This window comes from Camarhynchus parvulus, chromosome 6 (genome assembly GCF_901933205.1).
Source record: "Camarhynchus parvulus chromosome 6, STF_HiC, whole genome shotgun sequence".
Lineage (NCBI taxonomy): Eukaryota > Metazoa > Chordata > Aves > Passeriformes > Thraupidae > Camarhynchus > Camarhynchus parvulus.
In genome coordinates, this window is record NC_044576.1 from 33,037,597 (window position 1) to 33,055,218 (window position 17,622).

Sequence of the window (17,622 nt, forward strand, 5' to 3'; positions counted from 1 at the left end):
GTTTCCATGTCTGGGGCTGCTGTTTCCCACCCAGCCTGACAAGAGAAGAGGACTCTGGCTCCCATTAGCACACAGAATTTGTCTCCCAGAGAAGCAGAGCTCAGGCATGGGGGGGAGCATGGTGATGTGCAGGAAGGCTGATCAGCTGCAATAAAGCATTCATTATCTTTCCATCTAAATTAACTGAAATGACATCATAATAGTGCCTTTTAGAACCTCACTGCAAATTCCCTCTCTTCTATCAAATTATCACCTCAACCAAAATTATTTTAAGCTTTTTCTGTGTATTCTTGTTTAGATAATCATTCTGCCATTAAGGAAGTCATTTTCTCATTCTTTTTCCTTCTTTTTTTTTGATGTTTGCTTAAGGAAGAATAGTGGGGAGGACATTCCTAGTTTGTATTGTTTCTTTTTCTGTCAGAAATTTTCCTGTCAGAAATCTTTTGCATAAACACTCACAGTGTAAATCCAAATCCTTGGGTACTGGAGCTAACTAAATAATGTGCCAAATGGCATAATGGTAAAATTATTGCCACTTTTTAAATATTTCTCTTTGGATTATTCCTCCAGAGCAGTGTTTCTGCAGAGGCAGTTGGATGGGTGTTACATCCTGCACCCAACTTTCCTCAGCTCCTGGAGCTCCTGCAAATACTTTCCAACAATGTCAGAACTGAGTGAGAGAAAACAGGGCACAAAATGTTTTTAAACATGAACAAATCAGGGCGCTTGACTAATTAGGAGGGAGAAGGGCAGAATAAAAAGCAACTGAACCTGAGAAAGGGCTAAAAAAATGAGTTGTTTGGAACAGTGACTCCTGTTCCATTTATAAATCAAATCCCTCTGTCCCTCCTTCATTTACAAGTGCCACTGGAAGTCAGGGTTTGATGTATGTTCCCACCTCCTGGAGGCAGTGAGGTTGTTTGGAGGGAAAAAAGGACCTTTTGGAAAACTGCAGAATCCAACCATTAATTCTTGCTCTGTTTGGTGAAGCAATCTCTGCATCCACAAACCAATTAAGCACCTCTAGGCCCAGTGGAAGTGAGTAATAATCAATAACAGGAAACATTCCCAGGAGCCAGGGGTTGAAATTGGAGTCAGTTCATGAACCAGCAGCACACTCCTGGATGGATGAACTCTGGAGTGAGAGCCAGAAAGGGCAGAAATTACTGGAGAAATGAGAACTGCCTGAGGCAGGGCAAGGTGAATGGACCCAAGCAGGTCACTGAGATTTGGTCACCTGGATTTTTGGTTTGAATTTTTGGAGAATTTCTGCCTTTTATGGCCTGTATTTCCTAACTGACCTTTACCATGGTTTCTCCATCTCCTTTTCCCTGCCTTCTCTCACCTGAGCTCCCAGCCATAGTTTTATGTCACGTTCAGAAGGTGGTGAGCAATTCACTGTTCTGCTGGATCATGGAGAGCTGATCCAGGTCTGGGCAGGAAATGCATAAACAGGGATCAACTGCCAGAAAGTCCTGGTGACAGAGGAAAGGTTTTGGGACACCTTAAAGCCTCTCTCTGGGGCTTCAAGAGCGCTGGAGAGAGACTTTGGACAAGGGAGGAAAAAGGGAACATGGCTTTAAGCTGAAAGTGGGTGAATTTAGGTGGGATATTGGGAAGGAATTGTTCCCTGGCAGAGTGGGCAGGCCCTGGCACAGGGTGCCCAGAGCAGCTGGGATGGAATTCCCAGAGCAGCTGTGGCTGCCCCTGGATCCCTGGCACTGCCCAAGGCCAGGCTGGAGCCCCCTGGGACAGCGGAAGGTGTCCCTGCCCATGGCTGGGGTGGGAATGGGTGGGATTTAAGGTCCCTTCCAACCAAACTGATTCTGATTCTGCTCTGTGGAAGGTCTCTAAACACAGAATAAGAGGACAGTCCCTGCCTCAGAGGATCAAACTGTGACAGAAGTCTCTGGATGCCCTTGGAGCCATCCCCAAACCCCCTTCCCCAGAGCTCACACAAAAACCTCCTCTGTCCAGGCTGTTGATTTTGTTCTTCGGTGGATTTTTATGTCCTTCTTTCTTGCACATATCCTGAAGTGACTTCCTTCTGTAATCATATTCCTTCTATTCCAATCACATCATAGAAAATGTTAATTTCCTGCTTTTAATTGGGTTGATAAAGTCTTTTGTCTCACAAATCTTTCCCAATACATTCGGATTAGGTTTTGTTGTCTTACATGCCAGCACAGTCCATTGTGTTGGGTTCCAGGCTCTGAACTTCTCCCTTTTTCAAAGTTTAACTTCTGTGGCTCTTCCTGACATGGATAATAAATTCTTTTGTTCACTGAAACTGAATTTCAAGAAGAGCACTTCTTTTTATGCACGCTGGGAGCCAATCTTGGTTATTAATTACAGCGAGATAAGGGCTGGCACTGCAAGGGATGCTCTCCAGCTGAGAGTTTGGATTATTTATCCCTTGGCCCAGTGATGTCCAAGTCCACCTTTTATCCTTGAGAGTGTTCCAGCAGCCAGTTCCTTTCTTCTTCAGTACAGAACAGTTGCTTTGGGGTTAATTCCACTTATTGTGAAGAGCCACTTCTTGTTTCATTTTCCGTTTTCTACAACTTTTGACAGTGAAGTTACTGACAATTGTCAGGACCTGCTTTGGAGGAGGAGGATTTAACTAACAACTGGAATGATAAAGTATTTCAGTTTCCTCTTTCATTTTTTATTTGGGCATAAACCTGAACCGTTTTTATATTCATGAGTTGCAGCAACTTCCCAGGTGATAACAAAGCGTTGCCCAGGTTCCAGCCAAGAATTCATTCAGCATGATTTTTTACTGTGGAAATTCTCTCTTCAGAGTAGTGATCTTGCAACTTGCTACTTCTTCTTATCAATATTTTAATAAATATATTTTAAAAATTAACTTCATTAGATAAAAAACATCTTAATTTTGCTGTTTGCTCTTGGCACTGGAGGTGCTAAAACATCCTGCAAAGTGCTGTGAGGTTTGCATGACAGTTGATTTGCAAATGAAGATAGACTGTAATAATAGTTGTAGTAGTGGGAGTAGGAGTAGTAGTAGTAGAAAAAATAATGATGATGATGATGATGATGATGATGATATTGTTGGTGATGATGATGATGTTCTGTTGACTCTCACTGGGATTTCTCCACTGACCTATGTAGGAAATGTTTTATCCAGTCACAGAAGGATTGATCAAATCAAAGATAAGTTGGAATTTCAGTAATTCAGAAATCAACATTAAGTCTCTCCATCTCGTCTTTGAGATGTTCCTTTATGGAAAATTGGAGGAATTTCCTGGCTTCCTGAACACCCCTGATGCCCAGGGGTTGTTTAATTCCAGCTCCAGTTGAACATATGTCCTGTGCTCTGCTCCTTTTCCAGTGGCAAACACAGCAGAATTTGTATTATTTATTCTTTGTTGGTATTCCCTGGAATTAATATAAGGGAAAAATGAGAGTTACAATTTAAAGAAAAATAATGGTATATGAAGTAATGAGATTGTGCCAAAGCTTAATTAGATGGAGCAGATTGAATACATTCCAGTGATGTCCTAAAGCAGCATCATTAAGCTGGAGGCACAATCCTGCCTGAGTTGGAACCAGTTTTATGTCCATGAGGAAGCAGCCTGGGATGGCCCCTGCACCACGTTAAATTGTTAATTTTGGGGGAAGATTTGCAGATCTCCTGGTGTTATCAGCTTTCAAAAGCACAAGGCAAAGCAGGGCTAAGGAGGGGATAAAGCTGGTGATTGTGTGATCACACAGATAAGCTCGATTTCAGTCTTAGTTTGTGCTACAGCTCAGTAATTGAATCACAGATCTCCAATCCATATATTTTGGAGCAGTGCATGGTGTTCATTTGTGTGCTGGATTCAGTTCATTTATAAAATCTCTTAATGAAGTGCTTGCCCAAAACACTGACAAAGACACTGAAGGGCTGAAATTCTTCCTTGGTTGTGCTGGGTGTGAGTGCAGAGATGTCTCTGTCTTCTTAGTTATAAATAATAATATTATGAAACACACCTGTATATATATTTTTTATGTATATTTGCTTATATCTTAAAAATACTTTCATATTTGAATTATTTTTCTGTTTTTCTTTCTAAATTTAATTTTAGTTTTCCCATTTAGATGCTTTCTTTCTCCTCTATAATTCTGCCATGGGGATGATCTGAACTTACAATACAGATACATCCCAGTAGCATCAAATTTTTCCCTTTATTAATTTATTTCAATATATAAATAAATAAACTCTCCTAGCATCCTGATACATTTATGTACATATTGAAATATTTATGATTGTGTGTACATATTGATATATTTATATAAATACATCAATATGTTCATAAATAATCGCCTGGCAACATATTGCCCATATATAAATATATAAATATTTATAAATTATGTCTGTTTCCATCATGTTAGATTATCTGGAGGCTTCTTTTCTCTTGGATACCAAACTTTCAGCTAAATATTAGGTTTTTTTTTCAGGAGAAATTGCTAAGTATCTGAAATTCAGTACGAACCCTTTCTAGCTGGTTCATTTTAAATAATTCTGCCTTTTTTTTTGTTTTTAATTGGCCAGCGTGAAGGAAAATAATATTTTTATTTGCAGTAGTGAACTTTCTTTTTCAATATGGGTTTTGGGGTGGGGAAAAAGCAAACCCAGAACATGTCAGGAGGGGTTTTCATCATTTTTGGGGACTCTGAGGTGACACAAATCTCTCCCCAGCCTGCTCCGAGGAGCAGCTCGTTTGTCTGGGCATTAGCTGGCAGCTGCACAGCATAAGTTTGGAGTTTGCAGGAGGAATCTCATGTTTGTTTTGAAAATGGAGATCAGGCTACCAAGGAATAATCAGTTTATTTTTCAGCACCATGAATATGTAGTGCCCTACTTCTCCTGTGCCATTTGGTTTTCTCTTTCAAGCCTGTCAGGCCAACTCCTTTTGCAATTTAAGAGGTGTTTTAGAAACTCGATAAGCTACAGTGGGTACTGAATTAGCATTTTGGAAACAGAGCAGTGAACAATGTTCTAAAGACTGTCCTTCAGCAGCATTTCTGTTGTGCCATAAGTGCAGGGGGTTTTTTTGCCTCATGTGTTTAAAAACGTGTTTTTCTTGACCTTAAAGTACAACCAGTTGCACGTCTGGCTTAGACACAACACTGTAACTTTAAAAATTTCTGTCTATATAGTGCTAATAAACTGAATTTTTAATGATCTCTTGATTATGAAAAGATATTTTAAAGACAAGTGATTTTATCCCAAACACTCCCCTGTTTCTGCATATGCTAATTTACTTGATTAATTTGGAGAACATCTGCATAGAATTCTGTACACTTACCAGTGGTGAGATCACACTGCTTTTCAAGTATCAGCCTCAAATTTCACTTTCCAGACAGACTCAGATTTTGTGTCTAATTGGGATGCCAAATATACAAAGGTACCCCAGAAGTGTGTAATTATGTAATTTTCTCTTGATCTTTCAGAGTCTTCCTGCGAGCAATTAATCAGTATGCAGATATGCTAAACAAAAAATTCCTTGATCAAACCAACTTTGAGTTACAGGTAAGAAAAAACTCTTTAAGTTTGAATGGAATAAATGATATTAATGTAATAAATGTCTGTCCTGTGTAGTTTTGGTGGGTTTATTCATGGTTTATTCATGCCTGTGAACCCCAGTTATCCCAGTTAAATCATTCCAGGCTTAGCAGGTGTTGTGATCCGTTCCTGACTTGTGGGTCTTGTCACAGAATCACAGAATCACAGCAGGCTTTGGCTTGGGATTCTGCCTGAATCATCAAAACACAAAGAATTGGGGTTTGTAGCTGGGAAATATTTGTTGGAAACATAAAGGCAACGAGGAGCTGTATTAAGAATTTATCAAGAAACACCATCTCTGTGGTGTCTGTTCTTTTCTCCTTTAAATATTTATGTGCATAATTTAGAGACTTTTAAGTTGTTTTGTAGGTGTGTAGAGAAACACTTCAGAGAATTAATGGAATTTCTTCTTGTCATTTTGGGGGCTTTCAGCTCTGGAACAACTATTTCCACCTGGCTGTTGCTTTTCTCACACAAGAATCTTTACAACTGGAGAATTTTTCAAGTGCTAAAAGAGCAAAAATCCTTAACAAGTAAGTCCTGCTCGTCATCTAAATCATGGCCAAGAACTCGAGGTCTATTGCCATAATTTCAGTTTAATTTCTTTGCTAAATCTATTCAAATTGAGATGCAATCAGGGGATAATGAAAGGTTGGGTTGAAAAACATGAATCGAGTGTTGTGTGTGTTTCTGCCCTGGCATGGAGATCTGAGTTTCACCATTCATTAGCGATGAATTCAGTGTTTGCTGCTGCAGGATGCTCAGAAAGTCAAGATTCTCATGTTCACATGTTATAAAACTGCATTTTGAAAGCACTTCAGCTTTGTGCTTCTTCTAATCTCATTTTAAGAGCATTTTCTGCTCTTTATTGTTCATCCCTGACTTGGTTGAGAGGGGATTTTGGTGCTCCAGCCTGGGCTGTCCCTGAAGGATGGGTTGGGGTGGGTGCAGCCATTTCCTCCTTCTGGGGGATCATTCCCTGCCCCCAGCCACCCCACTGCCAGTCAGAGTCCCACAGCAAAGGAAAGCTGTCAAAAGGGGAAAAAGCCTGGAAATGAGAGTGGGACGTGGAGTTTCTGTTTAAACAGAGTGATTAGGGGTGGAAAAGCCTCTAAGATCATGGAGTCCAAGGCCGCCACTGCCCCAGGTCCCCCAGTGCCACATCCTTGCAGCTGTTAAATCCCTCCAGGGGTGGGAAACTCCACCTGACCAACCAATTCCAATGCCTGCCCACCCTCTGAGTGAGGAATTTTCCCCAACTCTCCATTTAACCTCCCCCGGCACAACTTGAGGCCGTTTTCCCCTTGTCCTGTTGATATTTCTCCTGCCTTTTATTGATGTTCCACAGTAATGACTTTATTATTACTTAACTAAACACCAAGCTCTGAAAAGAGCCAGTGTTGTGATTTCAGACAGAGTGTGTGGATTCTTTTTCTATTTGGGAAGAGCAGCTGGAAAAGCCAGGTGTTCCCACGGTTGGTGAGGTCACAAAAATGGGGAAATTCTAAGCTGTGATTCCCTGAACGAGCACAGCTCAGGCTTCTGGTGTGTACATTAAATAAAATGTGTCTGTCTAGAGAGAGAAAATGCATTTTGTATCCCTTCACCTTCCCAATCCAGGCCTTTCTGTCTCTTATGATAAGGGAATTCCCAGGGGGACTGGGGACAGTTCAGCACTGCTGCAGTGTTTTGGTTTTAAAGGCTTTTTGCTCGTGTGACTTTTGGGTTTTGACCAGAAAATTCAGGAAGGGCTCCACATCCCATCCCTTTTTATGGAAGCCAAGTTTTCCCTGCAAACTCCACCGCTCCTTCCTGAGTTTTGAGGTGTTTCCTTTGGAAGCTCTGCTCTACCTGAGCCTTGAAAGAGAATTTTAAAGCGCTTTAGGATCTGCTCTGCCTGGGACTCGTGGGGCTTCCTTGATGAAACAGGAATATTTACAAGTTCAGTGGAAAAGTGGTGTCAAGCAGAGCTCAGAGTTTGGGGCTTGCGCTATAAATACCATAAATAACATTATAGAGAAAGGTTTTTTAAGGAAATTGAGCTGGTGTTGCAGAGCCAGGTGTATTTTATTTAAGGAAATTGAGCTGGTGTTGTAAAGGCAGGTATATTTTATTTAAGAAATTGAGATGGTTTTTCAGGTAAATTTTATTTAATTGAATTTAGAATCCCTTTGCTCTCTCTGCCCAGTGTTAATGAGAACCTACAAGAGCATTTTAGTCCAGCTCAGACTCCTGACCTAACAAAGAGCCAAAAGCTGAGCTGGAATTGGGCTGGAAATTGCTGTCAAATACATTTGTGGACTGATAATTCCTCTTTATCAGAATTAGAACTGCAGGCACAAATCTTCTTGGAGTGCTTTTTATAATAAACAGAGCAGTTTATCTCACTGAAGAAATTCAAGGAATCAACAGGCATTTCTCACTGCTAATATAAGTAAATAAATTAAGTCGTTTGAAGTGGTTGCTTAATAAAGTTTGCAAAATTGTAAATCTTTGTTCATAATGAATTTGCAAATTGTTATTTTCAGTTTAATCAGGTTTTGGAGACAGGAATCAAGACAATAAATTTGAGATTCAATAAATGCATGGTCTGGAGGCACTTTCATTGCTGTGTGAAGGCACTTCTGTATCAAAAGGGATGTAATTAATCAGTTAATTCAATATCACACTCACCCATCTTTTTAAGTACATATTTCAATTAAAACATCAAATATTTAATCATTAAAATTTAATTATTGTAATTTGTAGGTTTGGCTAAACATTGCATTTAAGCATTAGATAATAGCGGATTCTTAATGATGCAGAAGATTCCCTTTAATCCATATTAATGACTGGGTGTCTCACTATTATCCCCCAGAAATCCTACAAGTTGCCAGATATTCCAGTTTGGCTCATCTTGTGATTTAAGTAATGATCTTTAACTTGCACATATTCCATGTAGCAAATGCGTCCTTGGAGCTCGTTAGGGTTCTGATCCCATCGCTAATGAAGGCTTTGGGATGATTTCCACTCATTAAAGCTTTCCTGAGCAGAGGGAGGGGGCTGGAAAATGACCCTGCTGGGACATGGGAGGTGTTGGTGCACCAACTTCAGGGTGGGTGGGCTCCCATCTCTTCCTGGGACCATGGAATGTTGGAATTGCTGAGGCTGGAAACCTTTTTTCCCCAAATTTTGATGTTGGCAGAAGCATTGCTGAGCTGGTGGGGGTAGCCAGGTAATCTCAGTAGTGTGGGTCCATTTGAGAACCTGTTCTGGAGTTTTTTCCCTTTTTGAAGGCTGTGAATCTGATTTGGAAATGAGATTTATCTGCTTGTGGGTCTTAGATTTCTTTTGTTTTAATGCTGTTTTTGTTTTCCTTTTCAAGGTACGGGGACATGAGGAGGCAGATTGGGTTTGAGATCAGGGACATGTGGTACAACCTGGGTAAGTGCCCTAAGCATGTTCCCTTCAGTGTTCCCAGAAAACCATTTAGAGGGATATTCCTGGAAAAATTCAGTGCTAGGTTGGATGGGACTTGGAGCAGCCTGCTCTATGGAAGGTGTCCCTGCCCATGGAATGAGACGTCTTTGTTGTCCCTTCCAGCCCAAACCATCCCATGACTCTCTAAAATGAATTTGCTTTCTCTTGAAACAAAAGAATGCTTGCAGAAAGCTTTTAAAAATCAGATCATTTAAGAAATCAAGCCACCTCTGCACTTGTAATTCACCATCTGGGTAGGCACATCACTCTTGTTAATATTTGTCTGTGTTTTTTGTGGGTTTCAGCCTCTTCTGAACACAAAGCCATTGTTATGGTGATACCTATTCAATGGGGTTTTTTTCCCCTTAAAAATATCCATATACACACATATTTATATTTACTCACTTGAGGATGCAGTACCTGGAACTGTAGCACAATGGATATGTCCAAGGGCTCTCAGTACCTCAGCCTGGAATTCTGCATAAACTCTGCTTTTCAGCCTTGTCTGGCAGCCTCAGTGACTCAGGAAAGCTTGGAAAGTTGGAGCTCCCTGGGGCTCGTGGGTAAGTGAGGCAGCTTTGCCTCTCTCCAGCCTGGGCTGCTCCCTGGGTATAATTTGCCTGTACAGGGATTGAATTTCATGAGAAGCTCAGTATTTACTGTGACCTCAGTGTACTCGTCTGCCAGATTTCATCTTCCTGAGCTTAACAGCACAGACACTTCAGGTCTTCTGAGTTTTATCAAAACTTCCTTAAATGATCAGAAATAAAGCGTTTGCCACTTCACTTCTATCTCTGGCTGAGCTGTTGTTGCTGGGAGTTGAAAAACCTCAGCATTTCTAAGAGAAGAGAGTGCCAAGGGTTCATAAGTATTTGATATCGCAGAATTTGCATCCTATCTGCTGGAATGATGAGAAAAGGCTTCAGAGAGCAGCTGAGTTCACTTTTATTAGAAGCATCTTCGGTGAATTAAGTGTCTGGAGAACAGATTAGAGCTTAGTGCACGGCTGAGATGTGACTTGACAGGCAGGTAATAAAATCAGTGTCGTGCCTGCTGCTGCATCAGCCAGCGTGGGCTGCTGGCAGCCTCTGGTGAGCAATTAGCCAAATCCATCCCTCCTCCAGCCCCACAGTCCTGGAGCCATGGAATTGGTGAGGTTGGAAGGGTTGGTAATTGGTAAGGTCTGAGGTCACACCTGGAGTGCTGTGCCCAGCTCTGGCCCGTCAGGTTGGGAAGGACCTTGGGACACTGAGCACATCCAGAGGGGCTGGGAACACAAACCCTGAGAGGAGCCCCTGAGGGAGCTGGGGGTGCTCAGCCTGGAGAAAAGGAGACTCAGGGCTGCCCTCATCGCTCTCACAGCTCCTGAAAGGTGCCTGTGCTCAGCTGGGGCTGGGCTCTTTCTCCAGCAGCACTGACACAGCCAGAGCACACAGCCTCAAGGGAAATACAGGTTGGATAGCAGGAAAAGTTTTTTCACAGAAAGGGTGATAAAGTTCTGGAATGGCTGCCCGGGGAGGTGGTGGAGTCCCCATCCCTGGGTGTGTTTAACAAAGCCTGGATGTGGCACTGGGTGCCAGGGTTCAGCTGAGGGGTTGGGGATGGGTTGGACTCGATGATCTTGAAGGTCTCTTCCAACCTGGTCATTCTGTGATTCTGTGAAAAGGTCGAGCCCAGCCCTGCCAAGGCCACCACTGCCCCATGTCCCCAGGTGCCACCACATCCACATGGATTTTGAATCCCTTTAAGGCTGGGGACTCCAGCACTGCCCTGGGCAGCTGTGCCAGGCCTGGATAAACCTTTCCATGGAGGAATTTTCCCCAATACCCACCCTGAGCTGCCCTGGCCCAGCCTGAGGCCGTTCCCTCTGCTCCTGTCCCTGGTCCCTGGAGCACAGCCCGACCCCCCCGGCTGTGCCCTCCTGGCAGGAGCTGTGCAGAGCCACAAGGGCCCCTGAGCCTCCTTTGCTCCAGGTGAGCCCCTGCCCAGCTCCCTGAGCCACCTTTTCTCCTCACTAATATTTCTGGCCTCTTTGGATTCTTATGGATTTTTAAACTTTTCCCAGAATTTAGTGGACTGAAAGTAGAAAGTTTGACGCAGACTTTTCCATCCAGCTGGTGTTGGCTGGGGTTGTTTTATCCAGGCTGGGCTTTGTGGAGTGCCTTGTGCCTTTCACTACTGCTGCTGTCACTGGCTGCTCTTTACAGGTTATTTAGTTGCTCCAGGGTTCAGTTTCTCACCATTAACAAGGATAATAATTTCCCCTGCAGTTTTGGGAATCGATTGGCTCAAGGGGTAGTGTTTTCTTCAATATTTCTTTCTGTGCTGTCATGAAAGCCTTTTCTTTTTAATGGATTTTTTATAAATGGAGATTATCCAGGTGAGATCCCTTTGTGACCTCCTCAAGCTCTAATATTTGTGATTCTCCAAGATCCATTAGTGGGATCATTAATGCCAAAATCCCACATGTGGAGGGAGTGAGGAAATTGCTGCTCTTCCCAAGAAGAGCTGGGAAAGAAAGGTAAATGTGAGGCAGGATCTCAGTCTAAGGCAGCCTTTGTGCTTCTCCTGAGCAGCACCTTGATTTTCCTCATCTTTGTCACACACAGAGTCCATGTTAAACTCATGGATTATGTTTCACTTCTGGCCCCTCACCAATCTCATCTGTGTCACAGCATCAAGTAAGAGGGAATTCCAACTTCTCACTGCATGGGAATCGATTGGGGGGTGCCTGACACTTTTATCTTGGAAGCTGCACTGCATTAATCAAATTATTCATGTGTATGTTCAGAAGCTAAATCAGAAGTGAAGGGCTGGTATTCTGGAATTCTTGAGCACAAGTTTTTTATGCCTGTGCCATTGAGATGTGATGAAACCAAACCATCCTGACTTCTGATTTATGGATTAAAGGGTATAGAAAAGCCTCAAAAATGAATGTTTTGTCTCATCAGGTTTTGTTTCTAAATACCATGATTAACACACAATGCCTGCTGAGTTAAAATTCCCCAGCTGGGAGCAAGGCAGTCCTCCAGCTATAATGCACATTTAAAAGTATATTTTTTTTTTCTGAAATTCAATAGTAAAATAAGAATTCTTAAAGTTTTCACTTGGCTGCCTGTTTCTGATGCAGGGGAGGCCTCAATAATCACACCTTCCTATTTTTATGAGCAGAAAAAAAAATAAAAGAACATTTATAGTGCAGAACAGCACTTTAGAGGCTTTTTTCCTTCCGTACCACAACCTGAACTTTAAAATGTGTTACTTTGAGTCAGTGTTTTGTTGAAAGTGAGGCTTCTTAAACTTTGCTGAGACATTAAAGCATCAAAAAAGCAACAGACAGGCTGTGGCCTATCTTGGAGATGCAGGAACTCAAAAACCACACACTGGAGAGGGTTTTGTGATGCAATTCAGCAAACAGAACCTGTGCAGAATAGGGTGCAGTGGTTGGTGGCACCCACAGTTGCGTGGCAGAGGAGTTGCAGTGACATTTCAGGTGACATCCTGGTGGGAAAGGTGGCCAGGGAGAGGCAGCTCGGAGGTGTTGGTGACGTCTGAGCCAGCTGGGGGGAGATGGAGGAGAGGAGCTCCTCAAGGTGAAGGGGAATGGTTGCTGGTGTCCTCCTCTGAGTGCCACCATCCCTGCCAGGGCTTGACGTCACCAAAGGTGTCTTGACAGGGCCCTCGCTGTGGTTGGAGGGAAGGCCAGGGTTAAAAATAGCCCTGAACTTCGGGTGTTACATAAATAGAAGTCATTGCACATAACCCTCTCTGGATTAGTCAGGCGTGTTCCCAGCCTGCCCAGGGCACAGGGGAGGCTGCTGGCAAATTACTCACAGGCTTTTGTGGCCCAGGCTGAATTGGGAAGAATCTGGGGAACGAGAATCACACGTTATCCAGCAAGGAGAGCACCTTGGGTTTGGCTTGTGGTGAGGTCCCTTCCTGCTGTGTGAGCGTGTCCCATGGCCAGGCACAAGGTGCTGCCAGGGGAAGGTTTTGCAGGTTCAAAGGGGGCTTTTTTTGCATGTGGTTCCTAAAGCAGCCGCACAAGTTGGTTTTCAGAAGAGACTCCTCAATTTTCTCCCAGACTTGTCACATTTGGAGTGTCTGTGTGGGAGTTCCCACATTCCGGCGGGGAGGAAAAAGGTGAATTCCTTGCTGGGTTGTTTACCAGACAGGGGCATGGATGCCCTGGGGGGCCAGGGGAGGATTATTTCCCTTCCTGCTTTGCTCCTTTAGTGGCCCAACATCTCCCAGGATCACTCTGTCACAGCAAACCCATGTGTGGCACCACTGATGCATGTGGGACAGACATCCCGCCCCAGGGGCTTCTCCCAGAGCTGCAAACAGATCATCATCTCATCAAAGATTCTAATCTTGTGTGGATTGTTCACATCTCGAGTTCAAAGGGAATTCCTGTGCTTGAGGCAATGGAAAACCCTCTGTGGCACGGGGAGAACTCGCAGTGATGAACAACTTTTGTCACCGTTATTTGTTTTCTGCAGTCTTGACTCTGACACTCCTCAGGCATAACATAAGAAATCTGTCACCTGAGAGATCCAGTGTAATCATCCTTGTAGGAGACTGAGGGAAGCTTTAGGCCTTGATATTCCTGAGCAGCCCCCAGCACTGCAGCAGCACCCAAAGTCACCATTTTCCTTGAGTATTAATTTGCCCTGATCTGATTGCTAATGCTAATAGGATTCAGGAGTTTGCCAAATCAAGGGACTTCAATTATATCTGCTAAAAAAAGGATCGTGTTTTGGTGGTAAAGGATTTATCTTGATTACATTTGTAGAGATTTATGTTAGTTCTGGTCAAAGTGAAACTACCAATTAAAGACTTCACTGGTTACTGTCACAGTGGTATAGTGCAGTGGAATAAAAATGAGTTGAAATCTGTTTGTGTCCTGTACCAATGGTAACTGCAGTAGGAAGCAGGAGTTTGAGAGCTGGAGGGAACTGAGGACTGGACTCCAAAGAACCTGGTCTGAAGCATGATACTGGGCATAGAAACAGTGTTTGAACCTGGGTGTAAACATCCCTAAGAGGGAGTTTGTGAGGAACATCTCCAGTTGTGTCCTGAGCTCCCAGTGGATCCCAGCCTGTTGCTGCTGGAGAAATGTGTTTGTGTTTCCTAAACTTCTGCCTGGAGCTCTCAGGGCAGCACCATGGTACAGTGAGGTGATGGGACACCAGCACAGGGTGCCCAGAGCGGCTCTGGCTGCCCCTGGAGTGTCCAAGGCCAGGCTGGAGCCACCTGCGGTAGTGGAAGGTGTCCATGCATGGCAGGGGTGGAATTGGATGAACTTCAATGTCACTCCCAACTCCAGCCATCCTGATGATTTTTCCATGGACTTACTCACCAGATAATTTGCAGCACACACGCTCTGCATCCATTTAGCCAATAATGTAAACAGTAACCTGCTCTTTTTTCCAGTATTTATCAGGTGCCACGCTCCTGCTAGGCTTTAATTTCCCTTCCCTGTGTGGAGCAGAGTCAGGATGGGGGGAGGAGCAGCTTCCTCTTGGGAAGCTAAATCTGCAATCACGTTTTGCAGGCAGCTCAGCTCCGAGGAAAGGAGACATATTGTGGGCTGGCTGAGCTGTGCTTTCATGTCTCGAGGCTCTGTTAGGCTGCACTCGTGGTGACACTTTGATAGACTGACACCGAGAACATTTTGTTCACACAGGAGTCTAAATAAGTTAATACAAGTGATGTGCCTTTTAGCCTCCCTCCCTGCCAGCCACACATTGTGTTTTAAAATAAAACCTGGAAATTTGGGTGTGAAAATATGTAGTGGGAAATGCGGCGAGTCCCAGCTTGACGACTGATTCAACTACTCCTCTTGATCTGGATTTAGACAATACCTCCTCTCCTGTGGTTAATAATTAATGATGATGATGATGATGATAATAATAATAATAATTTATTAATAATAAATGTAATGGTGGTGATCATCATCATCAAATAAATAAGAATAATAAAAAAGTGTTTCAGTAGAGCCAAATGTTAAAACATGGTTTGTTATGCTCCATAAGTATATTAATATAGCTTTTACAAAGCCAGGGGTTGTTCACTCTGAAATGCATCTTTTCTCCTAAAGGTCAGCATAAAATCAAGTTCATCCCAGAAATGGTGGGGCCTATCCTGGAAATGACCCTGATCCCAGAAACGGAGCTGCGGAAAGCCACCATCCCCATCTTCTTTGACATGATGCAGTGTGAATTCCACTCCACCAGGAGCTTCCAGAGGGTAAGCACAGAGCTGCAGACATTTCAAGTGAGGAGGATTTGGCTGTTCTTTGACAAAACATAAGGAGTTTTGTTATTTCTCATTTTTCTAAGGAATAATATAATTATGGATTTGCTTATTTCCTACAACTCCTGAGGGGCTGTGCAGTTTTTATCTGTTGGTTTGAAGTGGTTATTGAAGGAGAAATTTGCATGTAGTAAATGAAACCTTCAGTTATGGCACAGGAGCAAAGACAGATGTCTTAAATTGTCACTGTGACTCACACAAGGAATTTGTTCCTGAGATAAATTGGACATAAAGAAAGCCTGATAATGTGGCAAAAGTGTAACCTGTAAGGATTTATCATCTCTTCTCTCTTATAATTCTGATTTTCCTTACCATTTTATGGATTTTGAAGAGGAAAAAAGCAATCCAGCATTGTCAGTGCTGCTTCTTGCTCTACAGGCACTGCAAAATCTCAAGTAATAATGGAGCATTTTTATTCTATTTGATTTGAACCTGCTGAGGGGAGCCCTTGAATACACACACACCATCTTTTCCTGATAGCTTCAACTTTTGAAAGACAGGTGGAGTGAGAGAAAGTTTCCTGATATCATTCATCTGACATTGCTTCCCTGGAAACTTTGCTTATGGATTGAGTTTAAGACTAGTTAGGCCAGGCAGGGTTTGGACTAAGCCAGTGGAGCTCCTTCCCACTGTGAGATTCTGTCAGTTCAGGATGTGACCTTGTGAATTTTGCAATAAAGCTTGACATGTGTTGTTTGCTTTTTCCCCTTTCTATTGGCAGTTTTCTTTCTTGGATGAAAATCCTTATCCTTTTCCATACTTTCCTTGTGAACTGCTATTGAGAAGCAGCTCTTAATAAATCTGTAGGCAGAGTAAATGAAAATCTGCATGGTGAGACTTAAGCAAGGGAAATGGCATCAGCTTTATTGCTTTGATTTGTTTTGTGCTGGATGGTGTGTGGAGAGGTTGTGAACTGTGTTTTGGCTTCATCCAATTACTGCATAATCATTTTTTCTCATGTTTGACTCCAGTGCTACTGTAAAGATTGAAATGCTCACTGGGATGCCATTTAAACAGCTTCCTGTCAGATGCTCTCTTTTGTTGCTTGTCATTTTTTATTTGTACAATTATATAGATCATGAAAAATCCGAGGGGGACTTTATAGCTAAATTTATGGCCCTCAATTTTCCTGACAGAAGGAAACCAGCTTTGTGTGGAATAGTTGGCTGATTTTAATAAATGAATGTCTTAAATATTTCACTTAGGGAGTTTTTTTGCCTTTTAAGAAAAATGCCTCATCCTTAAGTCAGAGATGTCTGTGGTTGTACTTGACATAATATTTCCTGTGGCAGTGTAGCTTCTTTATGGATGTAGCATTGACAGGACAGGTGCAGAGGAAAAAAAACCCTTTTCCATGGGTTTGGAAGAGCCAGCCACATCCTACAAGGAATAATCAATCTGTCCATTGATCATGCACTTCTGAGTTTGCTGAGTATCTCTGGTTGGCCTTTGGGGAATGAAGGAGGGGAAAAGCAGAGGGTTGAAGGAAAGTCTGGGCTGGATGGGACCTCTGGAATTAATCTGGGCATTAGGCTGGGTTATCTGGGACCACCTGAAGCTCAGTTTAGAGTATCTCCAGGGAGGGTTCTCTGAGCATTTCTCTGGGTGAGCTATTCCAGTGTTTACTCGTGGCCTTTGGAAGGTGTCCTTGCCTGTGGCAGGGGGTTTGGAATGATACAAGGTGCCTTCCAACCCCAACCATTCCAGGATTCTATGATTTAGACTTTCTGCTTTTTATTTCCTGATGGAATTTCCTTGGGTCAGCTTGTGCCTGTTTCTGCTTCCATCTCCTCTCTGTGCACCTTTAGGTGTTGGAATGTTTGAGTTGGATTTTCTCTGGGCTGAGCAAGCCCAATTCCTTCAAGCATTGCAGGTTCTGCAGCACTCTGCCCTCCTTTAGACCATCTCCAGCTTGCCAGGGTCTCTCAGCTGGTGGATCAGAGCCAGACATGGAATTCTAGCCAGGGTCCTCTTGCTGCTCTGGCCATGCTCTTGCTGCTGCAATCCAGGACATATTTAGGCTCCACTGAAGAGAACACTTTTTAAAGTTCAGCTTGGCAAATTGGTTTTTTCCAGTCATTTTCTTGCCCTTTGTGTACCTGGAAAAACCTTCCATGAGATCTTGCTCTGTGGTTTCCTCAGGAACTGAAGTGGGGATGCCTGGTCTGTAGATTCCTCAGTCATTTTTTTGTCTCTTTTGTGTTGAAGTGATAAAAATAGATAAAATCTATTTTTTTTTTAATATTACCAGTACCTAGGCAAGCTTTGATGCTTAA

The 17,622-nt window shown here is 42.9% G+C and overlaps 1 protein-coding gene across 3 annotated transcripts in view; it reads left to right on the forward strand.

The window, feature by feature from the left end:
• DOCK1 (dedicator of cytokinesis 1) overlaps positions 1-17,622 on the forward strand; it is a 271,608-nt gene that overhangs the window by 188,419 nt on the left and 65,567 nt on the right. For all 3 annotated transcript variants that reach the window (XM_030951476.1, XM_030951475.1, XM_030951477.1), the window contains exons 30-33: positions 5,458-5,536; positions 6,002-6,102; positions 8,934-8,992; positions 15,132-15,280. In XM_030951476.1, the coding sequence (XP_030807336.1) occupies positions 5,458-5,536; positions 6,002-6,102; positions 8,934-8,992; positions 15,132-15,280 (388 nt within the window). The remainder of the gene's footprint in view (positions 1-5,457; positions 5,537-6,001; positions 6,103-8,933; positions 8,993-15,131; positions 15,281-17,622) is intronic.